We start from the raw sequence: 27,872 nt of genomic DNA on the forward strand, positions 1-27,872 counted from the left end.
GTTGTTCCTTCCTCCTACCAGGTTTTCTCTGTAAGCCAGTCACAGGAGTGGTATGGTGGCCCCAACTCCAGCTGCCATGGCAAATGGAACCACAGTCTACCCAGGAGGAGGCCTCAAGTCAGAAAGAAAGCCCTCCCACCCCGACACTAATCCCCCTCGTGCCCCCCGTTTCAGAGACCTGAGCACCAGGAAGGTTGAGTTAGTTAGCCAAGGCATAAGGCCCTTTTCCTCCAAAGAGAATGGAAATAAAATAACAAGTCTGCAAGACAATCCCCTCTGTCCTCTCAGAACATGCTCAGAGGCCCTCACCGTTCCTGTCTGGCCCCCTCCTCCCCTCCTGGCTTAGGAATCCAAACCCAGACTCCAAAGGGGAAGGCTGGCTGTACTGAGTGTGAGCTGTAAGCAATCTTACCTCATTCCACAAAAGATAGAATGTGCACACCTCTATTACACAGCACTTATCACACTAGAGTCCAGTGTATCCATTAAGATATATTTAGTCCCAGTAGACCATAAGCTCCTCAAGGGCAAGGGCTTTTGACGGCTCCCTCTTTTAGTTGCAAGTACTCAGTAAATATTAATAAATGGAGTTTCTTCCTTTTTGGATAAGTAGATAAAACAGTGTTTCAATTCAAACAATATTAACTGAATAACTATTATGTGCTAGGCATATGGAAGTCCTGATCATTGTCTTCCAGAAACTCATTAGTCTAATGAGGGAGTCATATTTTAAGCCAGTAATTATAACAACATATGATGAGGCTTATGGGACATTATATATAAAAAGCTATGGTAAAATATGAAGTATAACATCTTATTTATCATGTTGCACAGTACAACATTTTACCACTTAGCATCTTCTTATGAGGAGCTATGGGAGAAATTTTGCATGGGGTCAACAACTGATGAGTTTCCAATTCTACATGGTTTGAAATTTGAAACTGATCCCGTTTCCCTTTTTGCTCTTGCTACCAGGAAGCAAAGTCTCAAATCTGCAGCCAACTCTATAGAATCTGGACTGAACAAGGTCCCCAACTAGTTTCATCCAAAGGGTCAGGAAGTTTTTTCCTTACCCACAAAAAGACTGGAAAGGCCACCATACGAAAGGATCCTTATATGTGCAATTTTACATACTAACATTCCTTTGTACTTTATTATCCTACCTTAATTTTCTCTTCTAATTTTCTCATTTATTTAGTAACTTTGCATTTGGTTTGTACCTTTTGGTAAACTGCTTGAATTCTTCTTTGAAATGATATGAGCAATAAATAAGATACGTAACAGGTTCTGTTGGTAAATATTAGAGAATTTTATCCCTGAATACATAATCATTCCCAGGAAATGGAAAATTCATACATCCATAAGGAAAAATGACAGAAAGAAAACATAAACACGAAGTGGGTAACTTGTATGAAATACTGAACTAGGGTAAGTAGGATTAAACTGAATTTCTTTTCCTTTGTAAAATTTTGTTTATTAAGGTCTTCTGCTGCAATACCATTTTCTAAACAATAAATTTAAACATGGGATATCTGGAATTCTTTTGTCCCTTCCAGCATGTGGGGTAACATCAAGATAACAGGTCCTGGCAAATGTCGCCATCACCGGGACTTCACCTGTAGCCAAGTCCTTTGCACCAGCCTGCTCTCTGGGCCACCCCGCTTCTGGGGAAGCAGCTGTCCCCTCCTCACACTGAGGACACTAACTTATTTTTAAAAAACGAGCTGCTCAACATGTTCTGACAAGAGTGGCTCTGCGACCGGGAAGCTGAGACTTTTAGGTCTCACCAATGCAGCTTCCACCTGCACCCCTTCCAGTCAACCTGCACCTCCCAGGCCTGGAGTGTGGCTGCACTCGGACGTGTGACAGGAAGACAGCAGGACAAGGCAGGTGGGCAAGAACAAGACACGGCGCCCTGCTCTATGCTCCTGTCAAAACCCCAGGCTTCTGAGCAGGAACTAAGAAAGGTGATGCATAGAAGAAGGGCAGTTAAGCTATAGACCACATATGAAAATAAGCCCTGCTCGCGGCCTGAAAGAAATCGGGTAGATTCAAAAAAGGTAACAGGCAGACTCCTAATAAAACTCAGGAAACAGAGTCAAGGAGAATTTTGGACTTATCTCCTTTTACTTCTATTTCACAGCCAACCTCAGGCAAGAGGTAGTTATATCGATGTACCTGAGAAACAGGACCCGAGATGGGTAGAACCGAATGATTTGGTTTTGGGACAACTAAGTAGGATTCCACAGGATGTTCTTGTTAGAATCATAGTTTAAAGGGCTGTCACTCATTGGCACTGTTTCCAATAGAAAGCGGTATTTAGTACAACTTCCTGAGTAAAACCAGTGCCAGCTCAGCCTCTCACGACCTGCGTGACCTTAGGGAAGTTCACAACACTCTCTGTATCTCAGTTTCCTCATCTCAAAATCGGGATCCTAAGAGCAACTCTACATGTGGTAAGTGTTCAGCAGGCTTTCAGCGTCAGCGCCTGTGGAGACGGCATTCCCTGCTCCCAGGGAAGAAAGGGACATCACTTCTGACGTTTCCTGTTCAGCTGCCCCCTGAGATGACCCACCACCACTCGTCTCCCAGCCTGGGGCCCAGAGTTCTCTTCCCTTCAAATCACCTGGACAAGGTAAACATGAGCATAAAGTAGCAGCTTGGCCATCTACACCACCTGCCGCCCTTCCTCGGCTGGCAGCCAGGACAGGCAGACGGTGCGTCCCTGTGTTCCGAGAGCTGAAGACACCTCCAGGAGGGCCTGTCCCAGTAACTGGACGGAACAAGCTCCTACAGCAGTTTGACCCAAAGAGACAGGCAGCTATTCCCTTCCCAGCAGAATGGCTGGAGAGACACAGGGAGGAGGCTGTCACTGGAGCCTCGGGAACCATAAGGGGCAGGATGTCTAATGGCGCAAGGCCTCAAAAGAATTAAGTTAAGCCCACATCTTTTACCACCAGGGAAAGAGAGGAAGAAAGAAGGTAGCTGTGGAAGCCAGGGCCCCAGTGTGAACGATGGAGCTGACAGTGAAAATTTAATTTGTTAAAATAATGACTGGAGAATGACAGATAATCCACACATTGTCTACATGCCTTTATTGAATACATAATAAATGTGTGTATGAATATATACAGCTATATATGTGTACCATGATCAAAATTAATTCCAGCCCCTACAAAGCATGTTTGTTTGCCTCCCTGCTGGCCAGAACCCTGGAGCACAGAGGTAAATTCCACACTAGCTCCCGGCAGCCCCTCCGAGCAGACCATGTAGCTTAGCTGCCCAGGTGAGCAAATGTCACCGGATGCCTGTTCGGCGGGTGGTAAATTCCAGCCATCCCAGGGAAATGCCAGGCGGTCTCAGGTCACAAGGTGGGCAAATAGCAACTTGGGGGTGTGGGGGAGGCCCCAGTAGAGGGGAGGTAGGCAACAAAAGAGAAGACGAAAAGGGAGAGGCAGAAAGGAAAGGAAAGGGGTGAGTGGGTTCAGGGAAAGGCAAGAAGTCCAAAGAGGTGAGGACTCAACGCGAGAACACTTCTCAGGCTGCCTAAGTCAAAAACAGCGCCCTAGGAATCAGAGAAAGCAGATTCTGCACACATGGCCCAGCATGTTCCTGATTCTGCACGTGACCCAGCGCGTTTGTGATTCCGCACGTGACCCAGCACACATCTGTGATTCTGCATGTATGATCCAGGGTCTTTCTGATTCTGCACGTGACCCAGCGCTTGTGTGAACTATGGTTCAGCATCGCCTATACGGCCCAGTCCTGGCCATAAGGAATACAGTCTAGTCATGGGCTCAGGGCTTTGGAAGCAAGTCAGCTGTCCATGTTACCAAGATCCTGACCACGATTCCGGCCCCTTATGGGGTGTAAGCTCCTTGAGGGTGAGGGCCACAACTAACATATTTGAAATCATCCTCCTTTCATAAGCCCTCATCCAGACAAGTTTCACAAATATTTGTTAAAGCAATGAATGGTCCAAAACAGAATACGAACCTAGCAATTTCATTCATCCTCCCGAAGGTCTAAAATAAAAATATCTAACTGGTGATGAAAAACTAAACCCAACCTGGAAAGGAATTCACTTTTAACTCATCCAATATTCACCCAGTGGGACCTGAGTTTTCCCCCAACATCTCCAGAATAGATAGTGTGCAAAAATATTTGGTCCACGTCACTAAAAAACAATCAAGCTTCTATAACCTCTGTTTATGAAAAGCAACATTCAGGAGGTGACAGTACAGGAGACGATATATCCCAATGGGATCTCAACAAGACAAGCAATCTTTGCACACTTATAACCAAAAGGAAGCCTCTAGGGAGATGTTACTCTCCCCGGTGTACACCTCTAGAAGTTAATTCACAGTTGTAATTTCCAAGCTATTCCAACTTGAAACACCTGGAAACAGAGGAGTCAATACAGTGAGTAAGGGGTCAGGGGTCATCCCGATCCGGAAGAGAGAAGCAATTGTTCTCCTTTGCAATCACCATTGCTGGCATTAGTATTGCTACCCTTCTATTTCAGCATATGCAACAGTGGAAAGTAACAGGTGACGACCCCTCAACCTGCATAATAATCCTTCCACCTTCTCCCCCAGATTTCCCGGGATGAGAAGTTCATCCTGTGAAATTAAGAACAGGCCTGATTCTTCAGTTGATGGATCAGAGGCAGAGCTCGTGGAAATGTACACAGAGAATTATTCCTAGATTTTTGAAGTAAGGAGGAGATTCAACATTTCTGACTTCTAACTGTCAACAGAAAGTTTCCGGAGGGTCTGTTGGAGGACCTGGGGGTGGCCCTGTGCGGCTGAAACAGCAATAATAGAAAGCGCAAGAATCCATTTAATAATAATAATCACACATCAAGAGCATCTTAGTTTAACTTTCTAAGATAAATAAAGCAATGGGGCTTAGGCATAAGCAGGATGACAGCCCCTTCCTGCCTGGCTCCAGCAGCTCCGTGGGGGAGGGGAAGCACCTAGTGCACACGGGTAGGAGGGCGGCAAACTACGAAAGTCAACCCTATTATTCGAAAAACATTTGCAAAAGTAAGGCAGCCTGAGGCCCCTCGGACATTCCTCTGAGACAGGACAAGCTGCCATATAAGAAACTAGTAATGTCTGAAGGCCCCAAACCTTCTTCGAGTGTTAAAGAAATCAGACCACGCTTAACGAAAACAAATGTCAGGGATGTTTAAAGTACATCAAGGTTCTTTGGGTTAAAAACGTCCCCAGGGGAAGACGGTGTCCCTTGTAAGAGCAGAGAGATAGGCAAGATCGGAGGGTTTCTGCAGAAACTTCAGATTATGTTATTTGACTCATTTCTATACCATAAAGCGCCAACTGGAATACGACTGAATAGAGAGGAAACATCACGGGGCCAACTAAGAAAAGAGCTGCAAATTAACATGGGTGCCTGGGAGCGCGCGCACCCGCACCCACGTGCTCGCGCGCTGCCGTCTGCATGTCACCTCTGCGTGCAAAGCCCCCGCCGCGGGGACTGCCCAGCGCCGGCCCCTCGCACTCGGCCAAGGCAGGGGCTCCCGGGGAGCAGACCAGACCGCCGGCCCCGACGTCCCTGCGTGGAGGCCCCGGCGGCGGGGGGCCACCCCACCCCCGGGCTTGGTGAGGGGCGGGACGGCGCCCGGGGTGGCTCCCCCTGCAGCGGTGGTCCTCCGCTGCCCGTCCTCAGAGGACAGAGGGAGCACACGGGGACGTGGGGGCGGAATGCCAAAGGGGCGACCAAGCCCCGCTGCCAGAGCGCCCGGCTCCCCGGCTCGCGCGCGGGCGGCCCACGCCAGGACTCGGGCGCCCGTGGGCTCCGCGCGGCGCTGCCCAGGCGCGGTCTGCACCGCGGCGCAAGGGGCCTGGGGCCAGGGGTCGGGGGACGAGGAGGCCGGTGGGGGAGCTTCGTGACCCCTGACCCCACCCCACCCCCGCTGAACGGCCGACCGTGCGGGGTGCTGCAGCAAGACCGGGCTGCCCTCCACCGCGGCCCCGCTCCGCAACCCTGGCCTCCCGTCTCGCAGGGGCCTCAGCACGAGGCTACGGGGCTCAGCCACTGCTTCTTGGAGTTGCCTCAAGTTCCAGAAGTTTTATTTTGTGCTGTGGCCCCTTAAGCCCTCCAGACAACTGCGATGTCTCCGTCCCACCTGGCCTAAGCGACGCGCCCTCTCTCCTTGGGTTTTGGTGGTTGCGCTTTTCTCCGATCCCCCTTAACCGGCCTCAGGACGAAGCCGCGTTCATTTATTCCTCGCGCGATGCGGTTATTTCTCGGCCTCCGGAGTTGGCGCTGCACCGCTGCCCGCGCCGCCCGGGCCTGCCCCTCCCTCGCCCGGCCGCGCGAGGGGTTAGGGATCGCGGGTACCCCAGGAAGGAGGCCACACAAAGGAAAGCTGTGAGTGTGTTGCACGCTTTGTTTTAAAATGTTTATTAATGTAAACGGGGTGCAGGGCCCTAGCGCCTTTGCATGCAAATTCTGCAGAAAGCAATTACCGTCTACACCCTCATATCCAGAGCCAACCTTGCTGAATGCTTGTAGGCTGAACTCATTAGGGTCCTGAGAGGCTTTCTTTGTTAGGGACAAAAGGTAAATGCAAACTTTCAATTCTCTTAACAATGGTGATTATAAGGAGGATTCTCCTACAGCGACTCTTGGGTCTCAAATCACCTAGAGCCCTCGGAACGCCAACTCCAGCTCTTAGCCCTACCAGCACAGGCCACTAGGTAAATGTATTCCTGGGACCTACTGGCAGATTCAACCCTGTCTCAAAGCTCCACAAATACAGACCTTGTCTGGCCCACTGACACTGTCTTAAGGAAAAGTCAAGCATTCCTAAATATCCTCAATTGAAGATTCCAGAAACCTCATGGGCAGGTAGGTGAGAAAGACATTATTGCAGCATTGCAGCTGAGGCAAGTGGTCAACAAGGAGCTCTCCACAATTCCTAGGCGGAAACTAAACCCAGGTGTCCTGACCTTCTGGGCTGCACCATATTAACCTGCAGAGGGATACACTGAACTTCCCATCCTACAACTATACATTTTTACATTTTCCAAAAGCAATTTCCAGTCTAGAATTCACTAGCCACGAATAATATGCAGAAGAAACATTTGCATTCAGTCATAGAGTCCGCAAGGTGGATTAAACTGGGGCTGGCCTCCAACTGGCCTTGTAAGTGGGATGTTGAAGGCTTCTTAAAGAAAATGAAAAAGTCACTATTTTTCCCTCCCAATTTACCTTCTCCAGTTCAACTTGGTTGGCTGGAGGTCACTTTACCACCACCATAACCAGGTTCTGCAAGACTGTCTCAAAAAGAAATAAGGAGTCACAGGATGAATTACAACTGCCGCAACAATGAAAAAGAATTTTCTTTTGTAGATGCTCCACCTGCATTCCTCGTATGAAGCCAAGCCTGGGCAGGCATCACACTGGGGTTCATGATTCATGGAATCTATGGTCAGATTAGCGGCTCTCTGGATTTGCCCATTCCATGGATGTGGAAACCAGAGACCAAGTGGTTAACTAGCATTCTCAAATTACCATACTAATTTGGAGGCAGGCAGGGTGAAGCCTCAGAACTCCTGACTGAGGGGGTCCAGCAAACTTTGATCACATCATGGAATCCCCTATACTTGTTCCACTGTATTCTAGCTGTAGGAAACAAGCTGGCTTCTACAGCCCACTCATTCTGTTTTGGGGAACATTTCAGAGTTCATTAAGGAGAGGGAAACAAAGCATGTAAACAAGGACTTAGAGAAAAGAAACAAGTAAAATACAGAAAGAGGTAGAAGGGAACTACCTCATCCCAGCTCCCAGCAACAGGACATTGCCTGTCGGAAAGAGATGCCTAAATATGCTTAGATATAGCTTTTTATGGGAAACTAATTCTAATTGCTACAGAACTACCAGATCAAGTATGAATAGGGAACAATCATGTGTCCCCCTCAGAGTATGAAAACTATGTCAAAAAAGGAACAAAACAAAGGTTTATGCTGGAATAACGATTGCCTGACCATGTCATCCAACATGGAAGACACTTGCCCCATGTGACTGCTGAGCATTGGAAGCATGGCTAGCCCAAACTGCAGATGTGCTGTAAAAGCAAACCATACAATGGATTTCAAAGCCTTAGTACAAAAAAAAGTAAAATACCTCAATAATTAGTTGATCACATGTTAAAATACTTCAGGTGTATTTGGATTTAAATAAAATGTATTATTAAAATTAATGTCACCAGTTTCTTTTTACTTTCTTGGAGTGGGCTGCTAGCAATTTAAAAATATTACGTTTAAAATTGCGCATGTGTGCAACGTCCAGCACATTCTATGGGATTCTCTCCCTGGAACTCTTAGCATTGAAGGAGGGAATGCAGGAGTGTTAGAATGCCTTTCCTGAGCTCTGCCCAAGACCTTTCTCCCTCTCACACAGACAACGATTTAAAGCATTTAAAAGCAAGGTCAGGAAGCATTTTGGTAAGCTTCCAAAACTCCTAGGCAGAGCTGGTAAAGTACCCAACCTGAACAGAGAGACCCCAACTCATGAGAGCGGTGGTCAGCACTCTGCCGTATGGTTTTGGAAAAATGACAGCCGTTGCCATTTATTGGGTGCACTCACTGAACTATGTACTTTATATTACTGCCTTGTTTAATCCTTCATCAACCCTCTGTAGTATCATCATCTTAACCGAGGAGGAAACTGAAGCTCTGTTAAATCAAACAACTCACTAATATTACGTGACAAGCTAGAATTTGAATCCAGGTCGTTTGGCCTTAAAATCCATGCTCTCTCTGTCATACTAGATTGCTCTTCACAAAATTATCCAATCTTTTCTGCAAATGTCTCCCTCTCTAGGAATATGGCATCTGAAATTCCGGCAGATTCAAAGACTCATTCCTTTGACTTTTTTTTCTCCTCTTTAAAATGCAAACAGCTCTGAGAGAGGTTTCACATAAATCCTGATTATGCACACTTCAAGTCAAATATATTTATCAAAATATTTTTTTCTCAAGTAGGTATTGATCAAAGAAGACAAAAAATAAAGTAGAACCCTCAACAAGGGTGAGTAAGAGAGATCACTGCTTGGAGAAAAAGGCTGGAAAAATGGACAGTTGGGAATGCTGAAAAAAAAATTTGGTGTCATTTATAATATGACAAGAATACACCTTCTACAGCCACTCTGGAAACACGTTGGGAGCTCCTCAAAATGCTAAGCACAGAGTTACCATAAGCTCCAACATTCACCTCCTAAGCATACATCCAGAGAAATAAAAACAGATATCCACACAAAACTCATACAGAATATCCACAGCAGCAGGAACACATAAAAACAACCTGAATGTCCATCAGCTGATTAACAGATGAATAAAATGTGGTATGTCCACATAATGGAATATTATTTGGCCATAAAAAATGAATGAAGTATTATTACACACTATGGTACAAATGAACCTTTAAAATATGCTAAGTGAAAGAAGCTGGTAACAACCCATGTATTGTGTGATTCCGTTTATGTGAATGTCCAGAACAGACAAATCCATAGATCAGTGGTTACTGGGGGCAGGCAAAGGGAGAAATGCAAGCTGGTAATAGGTCCGGGATTTTTTTTTGGGACTGATGAAAAACATTCTAAATTTAGGTAGTTGTGATAAGTGCATTTTGTAAATATACTAAAACCACTGAACTGTACAATTATGGGTGAATGTCATGGTATATGAAATACACCTCAAGAAAGCTATTTTTAAAAAGCATTTTTTTAAAAATTAATTTACTATGTTATCAAGGCTGTCATTATAACACAGATAAATTTCTTCCTAAATAAGAAACCTATTAAGAAGACAGGAAGAGGTCAGGATGCCCTGAACTCTTCTGTTTGTGCTTTGAAACTTTGTAAGTTGAATGGATGGGCCTTTGTGTTTTCAGAGGGAAAATACTTTTAACCCTGATTACATAATACCTCCAGTTGCTGATGCTAAGTAAATGCCATCACTAATATATGCAATTCTCACTTTTCAGGTGGTGGTTGTCCAGTGTGTGGATAATTAAAAACCTCTGCCTTTGTTCTTACTCATTTTTTTTTCCCCCCCTCTTCTTTCAACCTATTCCCAGGGCTTTCTGGCCAGATAGAGCTAATTCTCACTTTAAGAGAATGGCAAAAAAACAAAAGAAGGCAAATCTTAAATTCAGCAATTTTTGTCTCTTTCCAGCATAGAATTGGAGTCTTGGAATTGGCTTGGTCTTTAGGGACCATCTGGTGCAAGCCTCTCTTTTTTATATAAGAAAACAGGGCCAGAAATAATAAAAGCTAACTGCTGTTGAAGGTTTACGCCAGGCAATGTAATTTACACATATTACCTCATTTAATCCTCACAACAGCCCTCTAAGACAGGTATCACAAAGCTCTCCATTTTGCAGATGAGGAAAATGAGGCTCAGGGGGGTTTAGTAACTTGAATAAGGTCACGTAGCTAAAAAGGAGGAGATCTGGGATACAGACCCAGGCAGTCTAGCTTCAGAGACCAGGTCCTTCACCTCTACCCGCAGTTTCCCCTAAAAGGGTTTAAGCAATATGTCTGTCAGTCTTATAACTGCCTAGTGATAGATCCGGAACTAGTACAGGTATGAGGTCCCCACCCCAGTAGCCGCTTAATGCCAAAAGTGTCACTGGAAGATGTAGTTGAAACTATTGACCGAAACCAAAAAGGATGAATTTTTCTACCCATTGCAATCTTGATTCCCACCGATAATAGAGAGATTGAAACAGAACCATAAAGAGTTAAGAAGACCTTCCAGGAAGTCACTATTGACCTTATTCTGCCATAAAGGGAGATAGATTTTATAATTGTATGACAGTCTATACCTACAATTTTTTTTTTCTGGAAATCACTCTGCCAGGTTCTGAGAAGTGACATCTCTAGGATGCAGATGGGGCAAAAGATTCGACCAGAGAATTGTCCTCATGAGAGACTACTGACAACCCCATTACTTAGCCACAGCCTAGGAGATGTGTTTCTTTGGCTGGAAAGAATTAACACAGTGACTCCTATGAAGTGGGAACAGGATATGATTCTATTTATATTCAAGATATAACTTATTATAGAAAATATAGCATCTTTTATTTATACAGCTCAGGCTGGAAAAATTATTTCAAAGCACTTTGAAAATAACTCATTAATCCTCCACTTATTTTATTTATCAATTACTGCATTCCTTAAACCTCACCACACCACTCAGGTAAGAGGCAGACATGGGGTCAGAACTGTTATATGCCTCTTACCCAGGATGCAAAGGTCAGACGGACAGAATGCTTTCAGGGTCACAGGAGGATGAGTGACAGCTGCCTTTGGGAGCCAGACCTACGACACTGCCTCTATCACGTGGCATTCTGAGTGAGATTTTTTTTTTTATAAAAAAGAAAAGGAATAAAAGTGTATATGTAAATTCACTTCACCAAGTCAAAACATAACAGGATTCCTCTAAACGAGGTTTGAAATCAAAATTAAGGCTAAGTTTTCCTAAGGCATGCATGTAAAGCATGTCTCAAAAGAAGCCAGGATTTTGCTTTAAATTAAAATTAAAATGCCTTCCTATTTTAAATATGTTCAATATCTAGGTTTTGGTTTGTTTGCTTGTTTGGTGGGATTTTTGTAATTTTGCCAACCACGACCACCAAGAGTTCACGGAGGTCAACAGAACACAAGGACAAAAGCAGGCAACGAGACCTGGCACCGGCAGTGGGTACACACACAAGCAGGCAGGGGCCCCCCTCACCCCGAGAGCAGCCTGCAGCCCAGCTGGGAAGCCGCATCCTCACTCCTCCCAGCTCCCAGCACCCCAGTCATCCTAGGTCACAAGTTCCTCTCTGCATTTCCTGTCACCAACCTTCTTCCAGTTTCCTCAATTCAACTGAAATCCCTCTCACTTCCAATCCTTATAAGACTCCCCTATTGATAGAAGTAGTGACACTAAATTTCCAATAAATCTCATCTGGCAGGTATGACCAAAATCCCTTCTGCACCCTCCTCCCCTCCTCTCAAATGCCAGAATTTGTCTAAATCCACTTCTAAAAATGGCTTATCCCAAAGTCACTGGCAAGAAAGTCCCCCCTCATCATCAGCTTATGGTGGACCTCTGAGAGTCACACTGTAGGTCTACAGCCTATATTCAGATTATAATAAACAACATATAGTCTAATCACCTTGTCTCTGCCTAACACATTGCTGTGCCTGTTAGGTGGTGTTCAAGTACCACTGGCTTGTAACTTCCTTTCATTTGCTACCCCTTCCAAAGGAAAAAAAAAAAAAAAGAACAAATACTTGAATCACCAAGAAAAAGTTTTTCATTTGCCTGCTGTAGATGAACTTCTATGAAAAGCCATTCCTGCTACTTTGACCCCAAAAGGAATTTGGTCAGTCATTTCTAAATTGGCTAAAGTTATCTCACTCCTGTTCTCTGTTTAAGGCCTTAATACCATCAGAATTATTTCCCTGCTGAATACAGCTTCCTTCCCTGATGGCCCCTCTACCTTCTTATACAAACACATACACACACACAAATTAGTCCGTAATGCCATAAAGAGCAAAGGAGCAGCAGCCCCATAATGTAATTGCTATATAAAAGGGAAGCAGCAGGCAAGAATAATAAGAGAGCATGTCAAAGTGAAATACAGTAGTAGACTTAAAAAAAAAAAAAACTACAGTTCTGTGATGGGGGTGTTAATTGAACACAGAGCAAAAAGGAGAGAGAACAAAAGGGTGTTAAGGGAGCAAAAAAATAATTTTTGTAACCTTCAGTGATTTAACTTCAGTGCAGATAACACACAGGAGAAGTGGCAGAGAAGCACCATATATAGCTATTATGTTCTAAAATTAAAAACTATTTGCAACAATTACAGCAATTCATTGCTATCTATAAATATTCTCCTTAATAAATGGCAACCAATTATTTTTGTTTTCCTCATTTTTAAATGTGCATGATTTTTGACACAAAAGTAAAAAAAAGTCAAGAAACATATACAGATAAATCTAAGGTCTTTCTAAGAATGTAGCATATTTGACTTTTTTCTCCTTTTCTACCCCATCAACCCCACCACCACATACACACAGATGTAAAACTCAGCCTAGTGCTATTAACATGTCAGAAGACAACGGTTCTTAAAAAGCAAAAGAAAACAAGGTACTAAATGGTCCAAAGCTCTGCATTAAATCTCTATGCTCCCAGAAGGAGCGCGCAGAGAAAAGCCACCTCTGCAATACACACAGTTGTAGGGCTTCACAGGGCTCTTGGCTGTTGTTTGAGATTTGCCGCTAGAGCATTTTGCAGGCATTGTTTTTTCTTAGCATTTATTTTAAAAAGCAAGAAGCTATCAAAATAAAAACTCACCCACACTCTGAAGCCAGGAGACACCTGGATTTTTTTTTTTAAATATCCTCCTCACAGCAATTTCTGACTTAGGTATGCATCAATCACCTGTAATTAACACGGCGCTGCCCACTTTGGTGTTTTGCATGTGTTTCTTTAAAAGTTCCCAAAGGTTGGTAAGACAATCTTAGCCAGTTTTCCTACTTACTTCTGAGTTTTCCAACTAAAATCATTAACAACAAAAAAGCAAAAATTAAATGAATGCAATTGCCATACTCTTCAGAATCCTGTCTTCCTAATAAAGACCTGGGTGGGAACTTCGTGTGAGAACATAGACAAAGTGCACCCCAAGTCCAGGAACCTCTGCAGTACCTGAGATGGAAGCCCCAAAATCTTCATTAAGTGCAAAGGGGCTTGAGAGTAACAAAACGAAAGTCCCCAAACAATTAGGGAATGTATGTGAACTGAGCATCCAGCCAGCTTTTCACTCGCTCCGTATCAAGACGAAAAAAGGCTCGGCAACTTCACAAACACTTTTTGCATCTCTGACACATCGGCCGCATGGAAGATAGGCTGGAACATAGAATGAAAGCTACAGACAGATCCTGAGTAACGAAGTGACCTCGCTTTAGATTCGAAGGGCCCTGTCCACACACCTCAGTTGTCTGTCTCCTACTTTAACACAGAACAGTCAACATTCCAGGACAGGTTTCTTCCTTCCCCTTAATCCTCCCCAACATATAAAATGAAGAATATGAAGGAGGGAGGCCTTTTCTTTTTTTATTTTTATTTTTTTTTACTTTCACCCATGGGTGTCCTCTCAATCGACAACTCTATGTGCGTGTGTATGTACACGTGTATTTCCCCCTTAACACAAGGGCACTGACCCCTACCCACTGTCAGTTTACAGTACTCAATTAACTATTTTTTCAATATATTATTCTAAAGAGAACACATAAACCTCAACTTAGATATTTAAAAATCTACAAACATTAATGTCATTAATTGACAGAAAATTTTAAAAGCAAAATATATAATCCAACAATAAATTACACCTTTAGAGTGTTATTTTAACCAATATGACTGCGTACTATCACCATAAATAAGTCTATATGAATAAGGAGCAAAGTACACGCAACTGGATCTCTATTCACACCCACCCCTCGGATCTACTGCCTTAGTAGGTTTTAATTAGAAGACTAGAATTAAACACTTCGGCCACAGTATACATTTAAATGCCCTATGGGCTTCCTTTCAATAAGAATCTGATTAAGTGTCTTCAAAACCAGAGTCTCTTTAGCCCAGATTATCAAACATGCCTTTCTACCTCGTTTCTACATTTTATGAATCAAGACAGGCAAGAACACATACTAGATTAGAAACAAATTTCAACCAATCAAATATTCAAAGTAAATAAGCACCAGAGATCAAAAGGAAAATGAGAAGGAAAAAAGGAGAGAAGAAAAAAAAATATGCATAGACTTAGGTTTCCTATGCTGGGCTAACAGGAAAAAAAAAAACCAACTAGAAAGTGTGACGAACTGAAAAAGCTCTTTGATATTTGTAGGCACCATCCATACACCTCTTAAAGGGTGTCTCACCACTAAAATAAGGGAATTAACAGCTTGGCAATAAGGTTAGGATTTGGCAAAAGGCAAATCTAAAGACTTAAAGGTCTGAACATGACTGCTCAGGTGCTTTGTCTAGAATGTTAGGCACAACACAAATTAACATTCAACAAAGGGGCTGCGTGCTAATTTTACATACATTTTGAGGCCCAAGTAATTACATATTCCATCAACGGGTCACATCTTGAAACTATTTGTTTTTGAAAGGGAAACACAGAGAGCGCTCAAAAAGAAAGCCACCCTGTGTATGCCCCCCCCACCGACCTTTTTTTTTATGTGTGACTATCAATGTATATCAACCGGGCATGCAATCATATTTATTGTCACTTTCATTCATGTCATGCCCTTGCTTATATGGTTTAGATATGAATTATTGACTGTTACACTCCTTGTTGTAAAAAATAAATAAATAAATAGGGTGGCAGGTACTTTGCACTGCTCTAGAGCTAGCGAGCAGCCCAGAGGCCAGCGGGAGCTCCCGCTTTATATAACCACCCCTCGTTCCTCATCTTCATGCCCTGGTTTCAGACTGTCTTCTCAACTCTTTTCTTTTTTACCAGGGAGAGATTCACCCCCTTTGGAAAATTGAGGTATTAAAATAAACAAACAAGAGGATGTTGCTAAATGTCCTTCCCAGAGCATCTGTTGTTTAAGAACACCTCTGATTGATGACTGCTATTTTTTAATTGTTGCTTTAAAATTTAAAGGCCCTCCTGGGATGTGTTGTAAGTGTGTTAGTCCATGATATGAGATCTAGAATGCAGAAAAACAACAGAATGAGTGATCTCAGGGCCTGATGTTCTCCTAAGCCAGCGACTCTCCCTGCTATAAAATCACAGGGCACGCAAACCCCAACAAACTGAGAGTGTAGAGCGTTTTCCACAGAGGTACTTGACAACACTCGTCAGAGAACCCCCCTCGCCCTGCTCTGTACAATGACAAGAAAGAAAAAGGAGAGGGCACTTTAAACAGTTTAGCCCCTCGCTGCCCAACTCCAAAAATACTAGTTTCCAATATGGGCCAAAATATATTCTTTCAAGAAATGGATCTTCCCTTTCATATCTTTCCTGCAATGGTGCATCATTCCACACGCTCCACCTGCAGAACCCACGTTTTAGCCCCCCTTTCAAAGAAGCCGGGAACACAGGGAGGGCAAATAAACCAGCAATGTGTGAGAGTAACTGTCAGAAAAACTTGGGTGCTTTCTTTCTTAGAAGGCAGGCAGAGCTGGCAAGACGTCCTACCGGAATAGGCGATCTATCTTCAGAGTACCACTATCCTGAAATTTTAATATTTAAATAATGGGCTCATGATTGCTGGTTAAGTGAGTCAATTGGCCAAAGAAAATGCTTAAATGTTGGAATCTCATTCCTACCTGTTTTTTCTTTGATTTCACACAACACATTAAACAAGGCAGGCTTCATTCTGTGGCAGTTTAAAGCATGTTTTCTGCAAGAAAGAAACAACAGCAATAATAGCTTAGGTGGACTTTTCAGATCAAATTGCTGATAATGCACAGGGGGGAAAAATCTGAACGTTTAGCCAAAATTATACACCAAGCGTAACTCTGTGGCATGCTTCAATTGTTTTATGACTTAATATACAGAGTCCTGCCATAGAAAAAGAAAGAATGTTAATTAGCAGGGGAGAGCAGGGATTTAACTACAGAACAGAACTAACCTAAATTATGCCCATTTAGGCAGCGTTCTGTTTTTTATTTTTTTTTAAGTAGTTTAATCAAAGTGGAATTCTTCAACCAATAATCCTATCCAGGGTAATGAATATGGCCAAGCCAAAAGCATGGGTTAACAGTTTTGTATAATCTATGCAACCACCACAGTTTAGGAGCTGTCTGCCTCTTGGAGATGTGTGTGGTGTGGTGTGTGTGTGGTGTGCGTGTGGTGTGTGTGTGCGTGTATGTGTGTGTTTTCAAATTTAATTCATCCATGTGTTCGAATTCATTCCGCAGATGCCCCTGTATTCTCATAAACACAAGATGCTTGAAAGGTCTTCTGAGAAGAACTGTCAATTTATAAAATTTCAGTCCCCAAGTTAAAGAGTATGGAAATGCATTGCCAGGGGGCAAACATACCCATATGGGGAATAAATTCATTTCTCTGTGTTCACATTATGCCTCTTGTGCACATACCGCTTATGTGCAGGTGCTGAAATTCAATTATTTACAATTAGGACCTTGTGCCCATTGGGGGAAAAATAAATACAATTCTGCCTTTTAGATTAGTGATTTACCTGGGTCTCGCATGTGTTCGTATTCAGAATGTACTTGAAGAACAAAACAACACCTTTCCCTTTATTTTTCTGTGGCAGCACTTAGCAGAAGGATATTGTTTTGCAAACAAAACAGTGATCCTATCAGCTATTAGTTATGGGAATTCTGTTTACGAACTAAAATTAATGTGCGAAGATATATGGAAACTCCTAACTCTCCTGACACATGCAATTCTTTTTTAATCCTTGTGAAAGTTAAAAAAAAATAGACACAACACACATTCTCATGAAGAGAAACCAGGAGTATGATCTCTATATATACCGTACAGCACGAGTAATAAGCTCAAGATTCAAGAGTATCAAAATCAACACATACTGTGTCTAAAACACTAACGGTTTGCTTTGTAAGTAATAAATGCACATTACGAAGGTGTTAAGTAGGGAAAGGTAAAACATATATTTTGCTAAATAGACTTACATTATTTAACCAAAATGAAAGCTTAGTGGTGACTTAATTCTCATGTGGGGGGGTCAGAAAAAAGGTGGGAAAGATTTCAATGTACCAAAACCTCTTTTGGGGCCTTTCAAATAGTTTTCATTAATTCTATTCTCATATATAGGCCCAAAGGCAAAAACAAAACAAAAATCAAACAAATTGAAAAAACCCTACACGGTTTTACAGAAATACTGCATTTCCACAGTACATCAATGGGGTTATAGTGAGAGAACAGAAAATGTCCCTACCCCGAAATTGTGTCTGATCTCTCAGCATCTAGGCCATTGAAAGGGGGAGCCGCCAGGCCACCGTGGTCCTCAGTTGCACAAAATGGAGTGGGACTAAACAGCACAACAGTGGTAAGTCTCCAGTCTTACTGGCCCTTCCCACTTCACAAACTTGTTATTAAACCAGTTTGTTGGTACAGCTGAGTTAATTTTTCTGGAACAATGTGATGGAGAAATCCGTTCCAGTTCAAAAAAAAGCCTACCCGTGGGAAGTCTTACACTTCACAATACCTATTAGCTATTCTTCGGATAATAAAATTCAAAAAGAGCACCGACTGATTTTTTAAACTTTCCCTATTTTAAGAAATTAAAGGTAGTTCCAGTCTTTGAACATTTCCAAGTTTTCGAGCACCCGTAAACCTCAGGACCTCTGAGTTTACATGTTGCATGTGCTTGCAGCTAAACCAGGAGTGTATTTCATAACATCCATGGTTTTAACTGCTTCTTCTCATTTTCTCAACTCAAACTCCTTTTTCCCTAAGACAGAAATACATATAATGATATCTTTTCCATACAACTACGTCAGCTGAAGCAAAGGAATTGCGTGCATGTCTTTAAAAAAATTACGAGATTTAACAAAGCTGGGTCATTAACTGTAAAGACATACGTGCTCATCAGATTTTTAAAATTCTTCCTTTGGAGATGGGCCCCGGGCAAGCTGTTCGTGGGTTGCCACTGAGTCTGTTTCATTTTGAAAGAGAATTTACTGTAAAATCCTAGAGTGGGGAACTATGTATCTGGCAGTGCCTTAAGTTGAGAAACTGCACAGCTTATTTATTATGTTTCCTTAATGAAGATCTTCATGTCCCATAGAAATATAAAATACACACACGCCCTCATTTCTATTTAGTTGCATTCTAAGTGGTCCTGAAAGAAGCACGGGAAAAAAAGCATGCTGGATTTTGCCCCCCCCTCCACCCCTTTTTAAAGGACCATACATTCTGTGCAAAGGAAGGTTAGTAAAAAGACTCAAACTGAGGGACAAAAAAGTTAAACTAAATAGCTGAGTCTCTTAACAAATGTGTCTAAAAGCAAAATTACCTGTTCTTTCTTTCCCACCTTTTTATTTTTTGAACAGAATTAAATGCAAAATATTTTCTGGAGAGCTGACAACTACTGACAAAGAATCATCTGGACTGGTTTTTTTTTTTTTTTTTTGGAGGGGTGGAATGGGGAAAATATTAATTTTGGAAGGGTAAGCCAATAAATAAAATTCAAAAGTCTCCGAGTCAGATAAGGAGTCAAGTCAATCGGCAAATAAAGTATTCTGGGACGTGTTATTTTGTAACATTGCGGAGTCCCTCGACAAGAAGACATGGAATGCTGTTCAAAACTTGACAATTCTGCTCTCTCTGATACTTTTCTAAAGCAGTAAAAAGTGCCGAGGGCCGCTTTTGAATCAGTTGGCAGTATTTTCGGCATGCCAGAGTGTTAGTGTGGACATGTGTGGATACCTCCCTATGCACACACACGCGCGCACACACTCACAGTGTGTGTGTGTATATATACATATGCATGTATACGCGCAGCCACACCACGGCACGGGCGATTACACCTCCGAGAACAACCCTCCTGCAAATTCCACTCCTCCGCCATAGAGTTGCCCGTCAAAATGGGAAAAGAAATAACATCTAAAAAGAAAGCGCCCTGGTGGTTCGGTTCCCATTGTTTCCCCCTGCGAGAGGGAGGGAAACACCGAACCCAAGAAAGGGAAGGGAAGCCTCCATCTCACCTGGCCTGGGCCTCATCCAAACTCTGGTCGGTGATGGTCATGATCTGCTGCAGGATGTCCCCGATGTCCTGCTTGCGCCCGCCCTCCCCCTCGGTCCCGCCGGCCCCGTCCGGCAAGTGCTGGGACAGGCCGGGGTGCCCGGCCATCCCGACGCCGGCGTGGGAGTGCAGCAGCCGGGGCTGCTCGTCCATCTCCGGAGGCGGCGCGGCCCCGCTCCTCGCTTCTGCTCCGCGGCGCGGCTCCCGGGAAGCGCCGAGGCTTTTTATCCTTGCCGCTGTCTTCGGATCCTTTTCAGGATAAACAGGGAAGGGGGAAAAAAAGACCAAAAGAAAAAATCCCCTTTGCCTCTGGAGGGGAGGGTGGGAGGATGAGGAGCGGGGAGGGGGAGGGGGCGTGAGGGGGCTGCGGGGCGAGGGTGGGGACGAGGGCTGGTGGGTGAGGGTGTCGACTCCAAAAAGCAAGAAAAATAAGCCACCTTCCCACTGGACGCCAAGAAAGCAGAGCTGGCTCTTGCTTTTCCAGCCCGGTCTCCCCGGCAAGGCGGCACGGGCTCCCGGCGCTCAAATCTGAGGCTTAATCCTTCCGCAAACAGGCACCGATCGGGAGAAAGGAGCGGAAGGCAGGGGGCTGGCGAGGCAAACTTTCCCCCCACCCCCCGCGGCCCGCCGCCCCCACTCCGGGCCAGAGCGTCTCGGGCGGGTGGGCTGTGGCCGCCGCCTGCCGCCCCCGGCCGCGCGGGCAGAGCTCGGGCTGCGCGCCCTGCAAACTCCGGCAGCCCCGGCAGCCTCCTGCTTTTGTTTAGCTCGGGCTCAGGACTCCAGAAACATAGACAGAAAAACCACGGCCTGAGCGGAGGAGGCGGCGAAGGAGGAGGAGGGCGCCCTGGAGGAGCGGGGAGGGGGCGGTGGCGTGGGGGAGGGCGGGACGGCCGGGGGAGGGGGGAGGGGCGGGCGCGCGGAGGCCCTCCCCGCGCCCTGATTGGCCGGCCGGGGAGAGGTGGACCCGCCCCCCGCGGCCGCCCCGCGCCTCCGCCGCGCCTCCTTCAGCTCCGCCCCCGCGGCGCCCTGTCAATCAGAGTTCAGAGGTGGGCCGGGAAGGAGGCCGAGCGGGCGCCCAGGCTCCGGTCCTTAAAGGTGCCACGGAGCTGCAGCTGAGCTGAGTCAGTCGCTTCCCAGGCGTCCTGCCGGCCTCTCTTGGGCTCCGTCCTTGAAGAAAACGTGGCTCCACTTAAAGGCTAACGTGTGTTATTTACACCAAAGAAAGCGGATGGTGTGCGACTGCCTCCCCCCGCTGTTTTTCTCTCGCTGTGTGTAACATGGCCATTTAAAACCTGATCCTTTTCAATCCTGAACCTCAGGGAAACTTGAGAGCAAAAAAGTTCGTCAGCACCAAGTAGTTATTATGAAATACAGTCGAGCTGTTACTATAACTAATAATGATCTCTAATGAGCAGCAAGTGTAAGAATAGATTTTTTTTAAATACAGTTAAAAGGAATACTGAACTGTGATCTTTTTGTTGCATGAAAACTAAATTATGGACTATGACACTAAATAATGCTGAAGAAAAAAATAAGATTAGTAAATAAGTTTACTAAATGAAACTAATTCAACAGATCTCTCCCTCCCCCCTAGGGGAAATTAGTTATTTGGCTTAAATACTTAATAAAGAAATGCATTATCACAGTCTGGTTCTAGATTTTAATATAGTCTAATAAGCATTATTAACTGGGATAAGAAAGGAACTGACATTTATTGAATGCCTACTATGCACCAAGTAATTTACATGAGTTATTTTATTTAATCCCCAGTACATATCTGTGAGGTATGGATTATTATTTCCATTTTACAGAGAGAGGGTTCAGCAAGGTTAAAAACTTGTCCAAGGTCCCACAGTTATTCAGCATGAAAGCTGAAATTCAAACTGTGGCTCTCTCCAAAATCCTGGTGTTTCGACTATACAACGTAACTTGGTCTAACAGAAATGCATGAACAGTGTAAAAATTAGTTATGTACATATCACACATCTTGTTGGAAAAGAAACTCAACGTGCTTCAAATGATACGTATTTGAGCAAAATGACTCAAACTGAAAATGGTTAAGAAGTACTGAAAAAGAAAGAAATAGAATCAGGCAAAAAAGCTAATAAGAAACCCATAGCTCACAGCCAATACTATACAGCTCCAGGTAGACCATAAACATGCCCCTAGTCTTTCCGTCAGGGGAAAGGAGAGGGGAAACCTGGCTGGCTACACTGTTACAATGGTTTTAAGACAAAAGAGCAGAGGAACTACTTAGGAAAAGCCCAGAATATTTTGGAATATAAAAATATTCTACTGTGTAGTCAACCAACCTTCTTGGATGGAGGTACAGCCGCATGAAATGCATTAAACCCCTGCAAACCTCAGTGAGCTCAATCTGCAAAGCAGGGGGTAGCCTTGCCAGGTGCTTTGAGAACCTCAAAAAAGTGTTATTTTTTTTTCATCAGTCCAACCACCTTCCCAATCACTGTGATAAACAAGTTTGGCAAGTTAAAGGCGGTCATGAAAGGATTTCAAAGCAGTTCTCAACAAGCTTCTTAGCACTTACTGGCACAAGAATGTGCAAAAAGAAATATTAATGTAATTACAATGTGACATCACTTAATAACCACTGTTTTATTCACACGCATACCCTGACTTGTAAACTGGTTTTTTATATCAACACGAATAAAAATTGGAGTATAAAACCATCTCCTCAAATCACGTCAATCACAGAGTTAACATATCCCTTACAATGATGAAGTTAACAACTCTTAAATCATGAAAAGGAGTTAATTCAGAACCTATAAGAAATCAGTTTGTGAGCATGTAATTCTAAGTGAAAAATCCAGTGTTTACCATGCAAAGTATTAGAAAAGGTACCACCACTAATGAAGGTCATTATCATCTAGGAACATTCTTTTTGGGGTGATGGAAATGTTCTAAAAATAGGTAGTGGTGAGTGGTGATGGTTGCACAACTCTGTGAATATACTAAGAACCAGATATTTTGTGTACAGAAAATTACACATATTATAAGGGTGGATCATACCTCAACAAAGCTGTTTTTAAAAAATCTAAAAGATTAGGAAAATAAGAAACGTCCAAAACAAAAATACTAATGATAGTAAATATGTATTGAGTACTCTGTGATTAGGTATTATAGTCAAGGCTCTTTATTAAGTGAATCACCACAACTGTTGGACCTCAGTGCTGTTAATTGTTCCTCTATAGTGTTGCCAAAGTATATTTCAATATGTATTTTATGCTATAGAATACTCTAACCACCTACAAGTGATGAGAACAGGGGGCAGCTGAGGTAAGGGGCTTGGAAGTAGACCTTGAAGTGGGTCTAGAGGATGAACTGGGCCTGAAGACGGATTTAATGAGCTTGACATTGGTACGGACTATCTCCTCAGGAGCCCTGGAAATGATGTTAGGAAGGTGTGAGTTTGAGGACTACCACCATCAGCATCTGTGGTTTATTTGGCGTCCATGGAGGAGCCACTGAGGGAAGCAAAGATGTATGTTATAGGAAGTTTGATCTGGTTGCCCAATATCAAATCTTTTGAGAAGAGAAGATGAAATAGGGAAGACGAATGAACAAGGTGGCGGTAGAAATGGAAAAGAGGACAGGTAGGAGGGACTCTTCAGGGAAGACCTAGGAGAACTTTGTAATTGGTTTTACGTGGGTGGGAAGGATAAGGAAAATGGTTGCAAGCTTGTGCGAGAGGAATGCAGTGGCTTTACTCAAATAATCACTGCAGCTATAGACACGGTTTGCTAAATGCTAATTGCATTACAGGCACTGTGTGTACGTTACCACTTAACTTGAACAATTTGATGTTTAATTTTTACACCTTCATCTTCGTTTTGCAGAGGAAGAAACCAAGGTTTCCAGAAGTTGATTGCTTGATGAAGTATAGGTTTAAAACCTTTCTTATATCTAATATGTTACAGAGGATCAAGGAAGTCAAGAGGAAAAATGCCCATAAGTGAACTAAAATAAAAATTAGAACCATCTATTTGCATTAAGGAACTTCTGGAAGTAGATTCTGAAGAGGACGTACACATGCAGTGTCTATACCTTATGGGTTGTGACAAGGGATGGAAAGTGCTTTTTTGCATCTACCATTTCTCAGCAGTGTTTTAATAGTAATGGTGTTATTATTATTATGTATGTGTTGAGAGAATGAATGATGCTAGTAATCTCACCATACTCCTTCAAAATAATAACTGAAGTGCATCGAATCATGTCTTAAGGACAAGAGCCTTTACCAAAACTTGGCCAAGGAGCACAGCGTTCTCAATGTGACCTTGTTCTAATGTCTGCAAAGTCATCTCACCATGTTACCTCTATGTCAACACTGAGTTCACTCAGAGGATTCTCTTTCAAACTTCATTAGATGCCCGCTAGCACATGCTCTGGTCTCTGTTAAGGAACAAAGAGCAGGGCACAGAGGGAATGTGCAAGGGGCCCAGTCCATTCCTCAGCGAACAAGATGGTTGGGAAGAGATGGGAACCCTGGCACGGGCACAGAAATAAGTTCCCTACCACACCGTCCCTACCGCATCAGCTAGGCAGATGCTCAGCTGTGGATCTTTATGATTATACTTGCATTGGCCTCTAGGTTTCTGTAACCCTTCTATTTATGTGGGAAAAGAAGTTCTCTGCCCAGCAGGGTCAGAACCAATCAGTTAGCAAGACAGCACCCAAGGCAGTTGATGGCATCTGTCCTCTGCCTGGGGACCCTTGTCTTTCTCTTTCAGCTTCGATCTTACCTTCCTTCTTGCTTTTCAACTTTTCCATGCCTTTTCCACCTGCATTTCTCTTGCTCTTCCTGTTCTCTGCCCAGACCCCCTGCCCTGCTCAACAAGGTCTCCCCCTTCCAGCCTGATCTGTTCCCATGCCTCACCAGGCAGCCCCTGCAGCAGGGCTGGGGCCACCACCCTGCATGTGGTGCTGACATCGGCGGGGACCCAGGGGCTCCCTAGGGCAGGTGCTCTCCATCAGGGCCCACGATGGGGTTTCAGGAGTTCTATGAAGTCTTGGAAATTATATCTATACAATTTGGTGGTATGTACCACTTTACATTATCCTTAGAGCAGACTCCACTATGTTTATCAGAGTCTCACGGGATTTCAAGACCCGGAAAAGGCAACATCTCCTAGCCTAATCAAATAAAGCAAGAGGCACAACTTTGCATTAGTCTGGGAAAACCATGTGGCTCTCAGCACATCAGGTTTTTCTATGATTTCATGGAAAGCTGTCTCTATTTCCTAAACAAAGCAAGCTATTGGACTGTCCAGAGCCCATTAGTACTGGCTACTGAATGACAGTCAATCTACCATCAATGTCAGAGCCAGAGCTGCAGGTACTGCCCTTGAAAGCAGATGCAAAGGCCGGGGGTGGTTCTCTGTGGTGGGACATTGACACAGTTGTATTGTTCAGGGTATTGGGGCTATAGAAGTCGTGGGACAAACTGGATTCCCTGATTTCCTGGAGCTTGCAGTGGAGCACAGGAAACAGTCAAAACAAAGACCTATGTAAGCTCAGTGACTCTTAAACGCTCTGAATGAAATTAAGCAGGGGGATGTGACATGGACTTGGGGAGGCAACTCCAAACAGGGTGGCCAGAGAAGAGCTTTCTCAGAAGCTGACATTCGGGGTTAATCCAGTAGAAATATGGTAGAAATTGGAAAAGAACAATTGGGGGAGAGGGGTAGGAAGGAGAAAACAACATATGCAAAGAGCTGGAGCTAAGGTTTGAATTTAAAGGAAAGAAAATCAAAGGCTGGAGCGTAATAAGCAAGAGAAAAAAGTATACAAAGATGACATCGGAGAGGGAAGCAGAGACCAGAGAACTTGGGAATTCTTAGGCCATGGTAAAGATTTTGGATTTTGTACTAACTGCATTTGAAATCCACTGCAGCCAGCTAAACAAGGCAGGGACATTGCACATCGATTCAATAAACACTTTTTGACAACATACTTCATGCCAAGCACTTTGTAGTCACGGGTGAATATGCCAGGCCAGGGCTCTGCTCTCGTGGAACTTACATTCCAGTGAAATAAACAAATGACTGCAGCTACAAGCAGGCACCAGGGAATGAAAAGTTTCATGAAGATGAAATTGAAAGGTGTGACAGCAAGTGAGCTTGGAGCTACTTTAGATTCAGTGGCCATGGAGGACCTCCCAAGAAGGGCCGTTTAATGGCCATGAACAGTAAGCAGTAAGCCACGTGAGGCCAGTGAGAGACGAGAACTAAGGTCAATGTGGCAAGAGGGGAGAGTGCTACAAAATTAAGGTCAAAAACTTAGTTTTGAATTAACAAAAAAAGAAGGCGTTGGAGGGTTTTACGAGGATGTCTTAGTGTGTTTGGGCTGCTATATCAAAATACCGTGGCTTTCAAAAGTCAGAAATTGATTTCCTGCAGCTCTGGAGTTGGGAATCCAAGGTCAAGGTGCCAGAAGATTCCATGTCTGGGAAAGCCTGCTTCCTCTCTAGTTCACAGATGGCTCCCTTCTTGCTCTATCTTCACTTGGATGAAGGGGCTCTGTGGGGTCCCTGTCCAAATATCATCATATGGAGCCTTAGGTTTCAACATAGGAATATTGTGGGGACACGCACGTTCAGTCTATAGCACAGGAGAACAAAGTCACCTGACTTCTGTACTTAAAAGTACTATTTGACTCCAAGCAGAAACTGGATTGCAAGTGTGGGAGTAGGAATAAGAGGAGGCATGAGGGATGTTTAAGTGTTGCACAAGGTTAGGCCAGAAATGATGGCATCTTGGACAAGTACAGTAGGACTAGACACAGTACAAAATGATGATGAGATTCAGGATCTTTTCTGGAGGTGAAGTCCACAGGACTCACTAGAAACTAGGATGCGGAGAGAGCAGAGAGACAAGGAATCCAACTCACTTTCGGTTTTACAAGGAAGTGGTGTAGCCACTTTCTGAGAAGCAACTAATTTTGGGATGGTTTTGTACACAATAGATAATCTGAGCATTCCCTGTGAGATAGACATTCCCATTCCCATATTACAGATGAGACAACTCAACTTCCACCAATACAATTCCAAAGTACAGGCTTTATCCTGGCAGGGTGTGTGCGTGCGTGCGTGTGTGTGTGTGTGTCCGCGCATGCGCACCTTTGCACACGAATACGTGCCTGTGTGTAAGTGCAAGCTACTGATCTTGTTGATAAAGGTGTCAGCAGCAACTCTCTTATTTTCTACCCGTCCCTTCATCTTCCCCATCTGTGAAAGGGAAGGGATAGCGGAGCAATAAGCGGAGCCGGCTTCCGACCAGCCCGTACTGGGTTACTGGGATGAACCTGGGCAAACCGAGATTGACAGCATAACAAACAGTCCTGACATGGCAACTCAAATAGTCATTATCACCCATTTTCAGAGCACAGAAACGCTTCTCAGTCGCACTACAACCCGAGGTCTGGGCCCAGATACCAGAAGAACAGCAGAGCCCGGTATTTAGCATTCAGACATGAAGCTCACCAGATGGCCTTGGCCGACTAGGTTACCTTATCTGCAGCCCCATCTCCACAAGTTTTCAGATTGTGCTTTGGTTGAAATCAGATCACGATGAACGGTAAGCATTTAGTAAGTATAGTGGCTGAGACAAAACATGCTCAATAAACGACTGCTTTTCTAATTTTTACTATTCTTGAGTAGACTCTCCCAGAGCCACAAAATTTCCCTCTGTCCTTCCTCTGTTGGCAGTCATTAAGAGCATCGTGCTTTATTCCATAGTTCCTAAAACTCACGGCCTTTCCAGACAGGAACCTAGTGACCTCTCCTTCAGTTGAGACTATTCCCATTCTCATTTGACTAACGAATTCACTCTGCAGCATAAATACCATAGAAGTGTAAATCCCTGAGTTAGTTGTAGAGTTCCAAAAGGAACCTGTTAGTCTAGAAAATCCCAATCATCAATTTATCAATTATGTATTGTGTACAAAACCATCCTAAAATTAGTTGCTTCAAACCATAACTATTTTTTACCACTCACAAATCTACATATCAATGGGGCATTTCTGCTGACCTGGGCCATGCTTGGCTGAGCTTAGCTGGACTTATTCAGACAGCTGGAAGGTTGGCTGG

At 43.9% G+C, this 27,872-nt stretch overlaps 1 protein-coding gene across 3 annotated transcripts in view; it reads right to left on the reverse strand.

Moving 5' to 3' along the window:
* Positions 1 to 20,605, reverse strand: part of PBX1 (PBX homeobox 1) — a 261,472-nt gene extending 240,867 nt beyond the window's left edge. The window contains exons 1-3 of one of the 3 annotated variants that reach the window (XM_037023699.2): positions 20,206 to 20,605; positions 19,731 to 20,017; positions 16,362 to 16,435 (exon numbers count right to left, since the gene is read on the reverse strand). In XM_037023699.2, coding sequence (XP_036879594.1) covers positions 16,362 to 16,435; positions 19,731 to 19,921 — 265 coding nt within the window. In that variant the 5' untranslated portion in view covers positions 19,922 to 20,017; positions 20,206 to 20,605. The remainder of the gene's footprint in view (positions 1 to 16,361; positions 16,436 to 19,730; positions 20,018 to 20,205) is intronic. The other 2 variants (XM_037023698.2, XM_037023700.2) reach the window with 2 other exon arrangements.
* Positions 20,606 to 27,872: the final 7,267 nt, after the last annotated feature.

The sequence above is a fragment of the Manis javanica genome, chromosome 14, assembly GCF_040802235.1.
Source record: "Manis javanica isolate MJ-LG chromosome 14, MJ_LKY, whole genome shotgun sequence".
Lineage (NCBI taxonomy): Eukaryota > Metazoa > Chordata > Mammalia > Pholidota > Manidae > Manis > Manis javanica.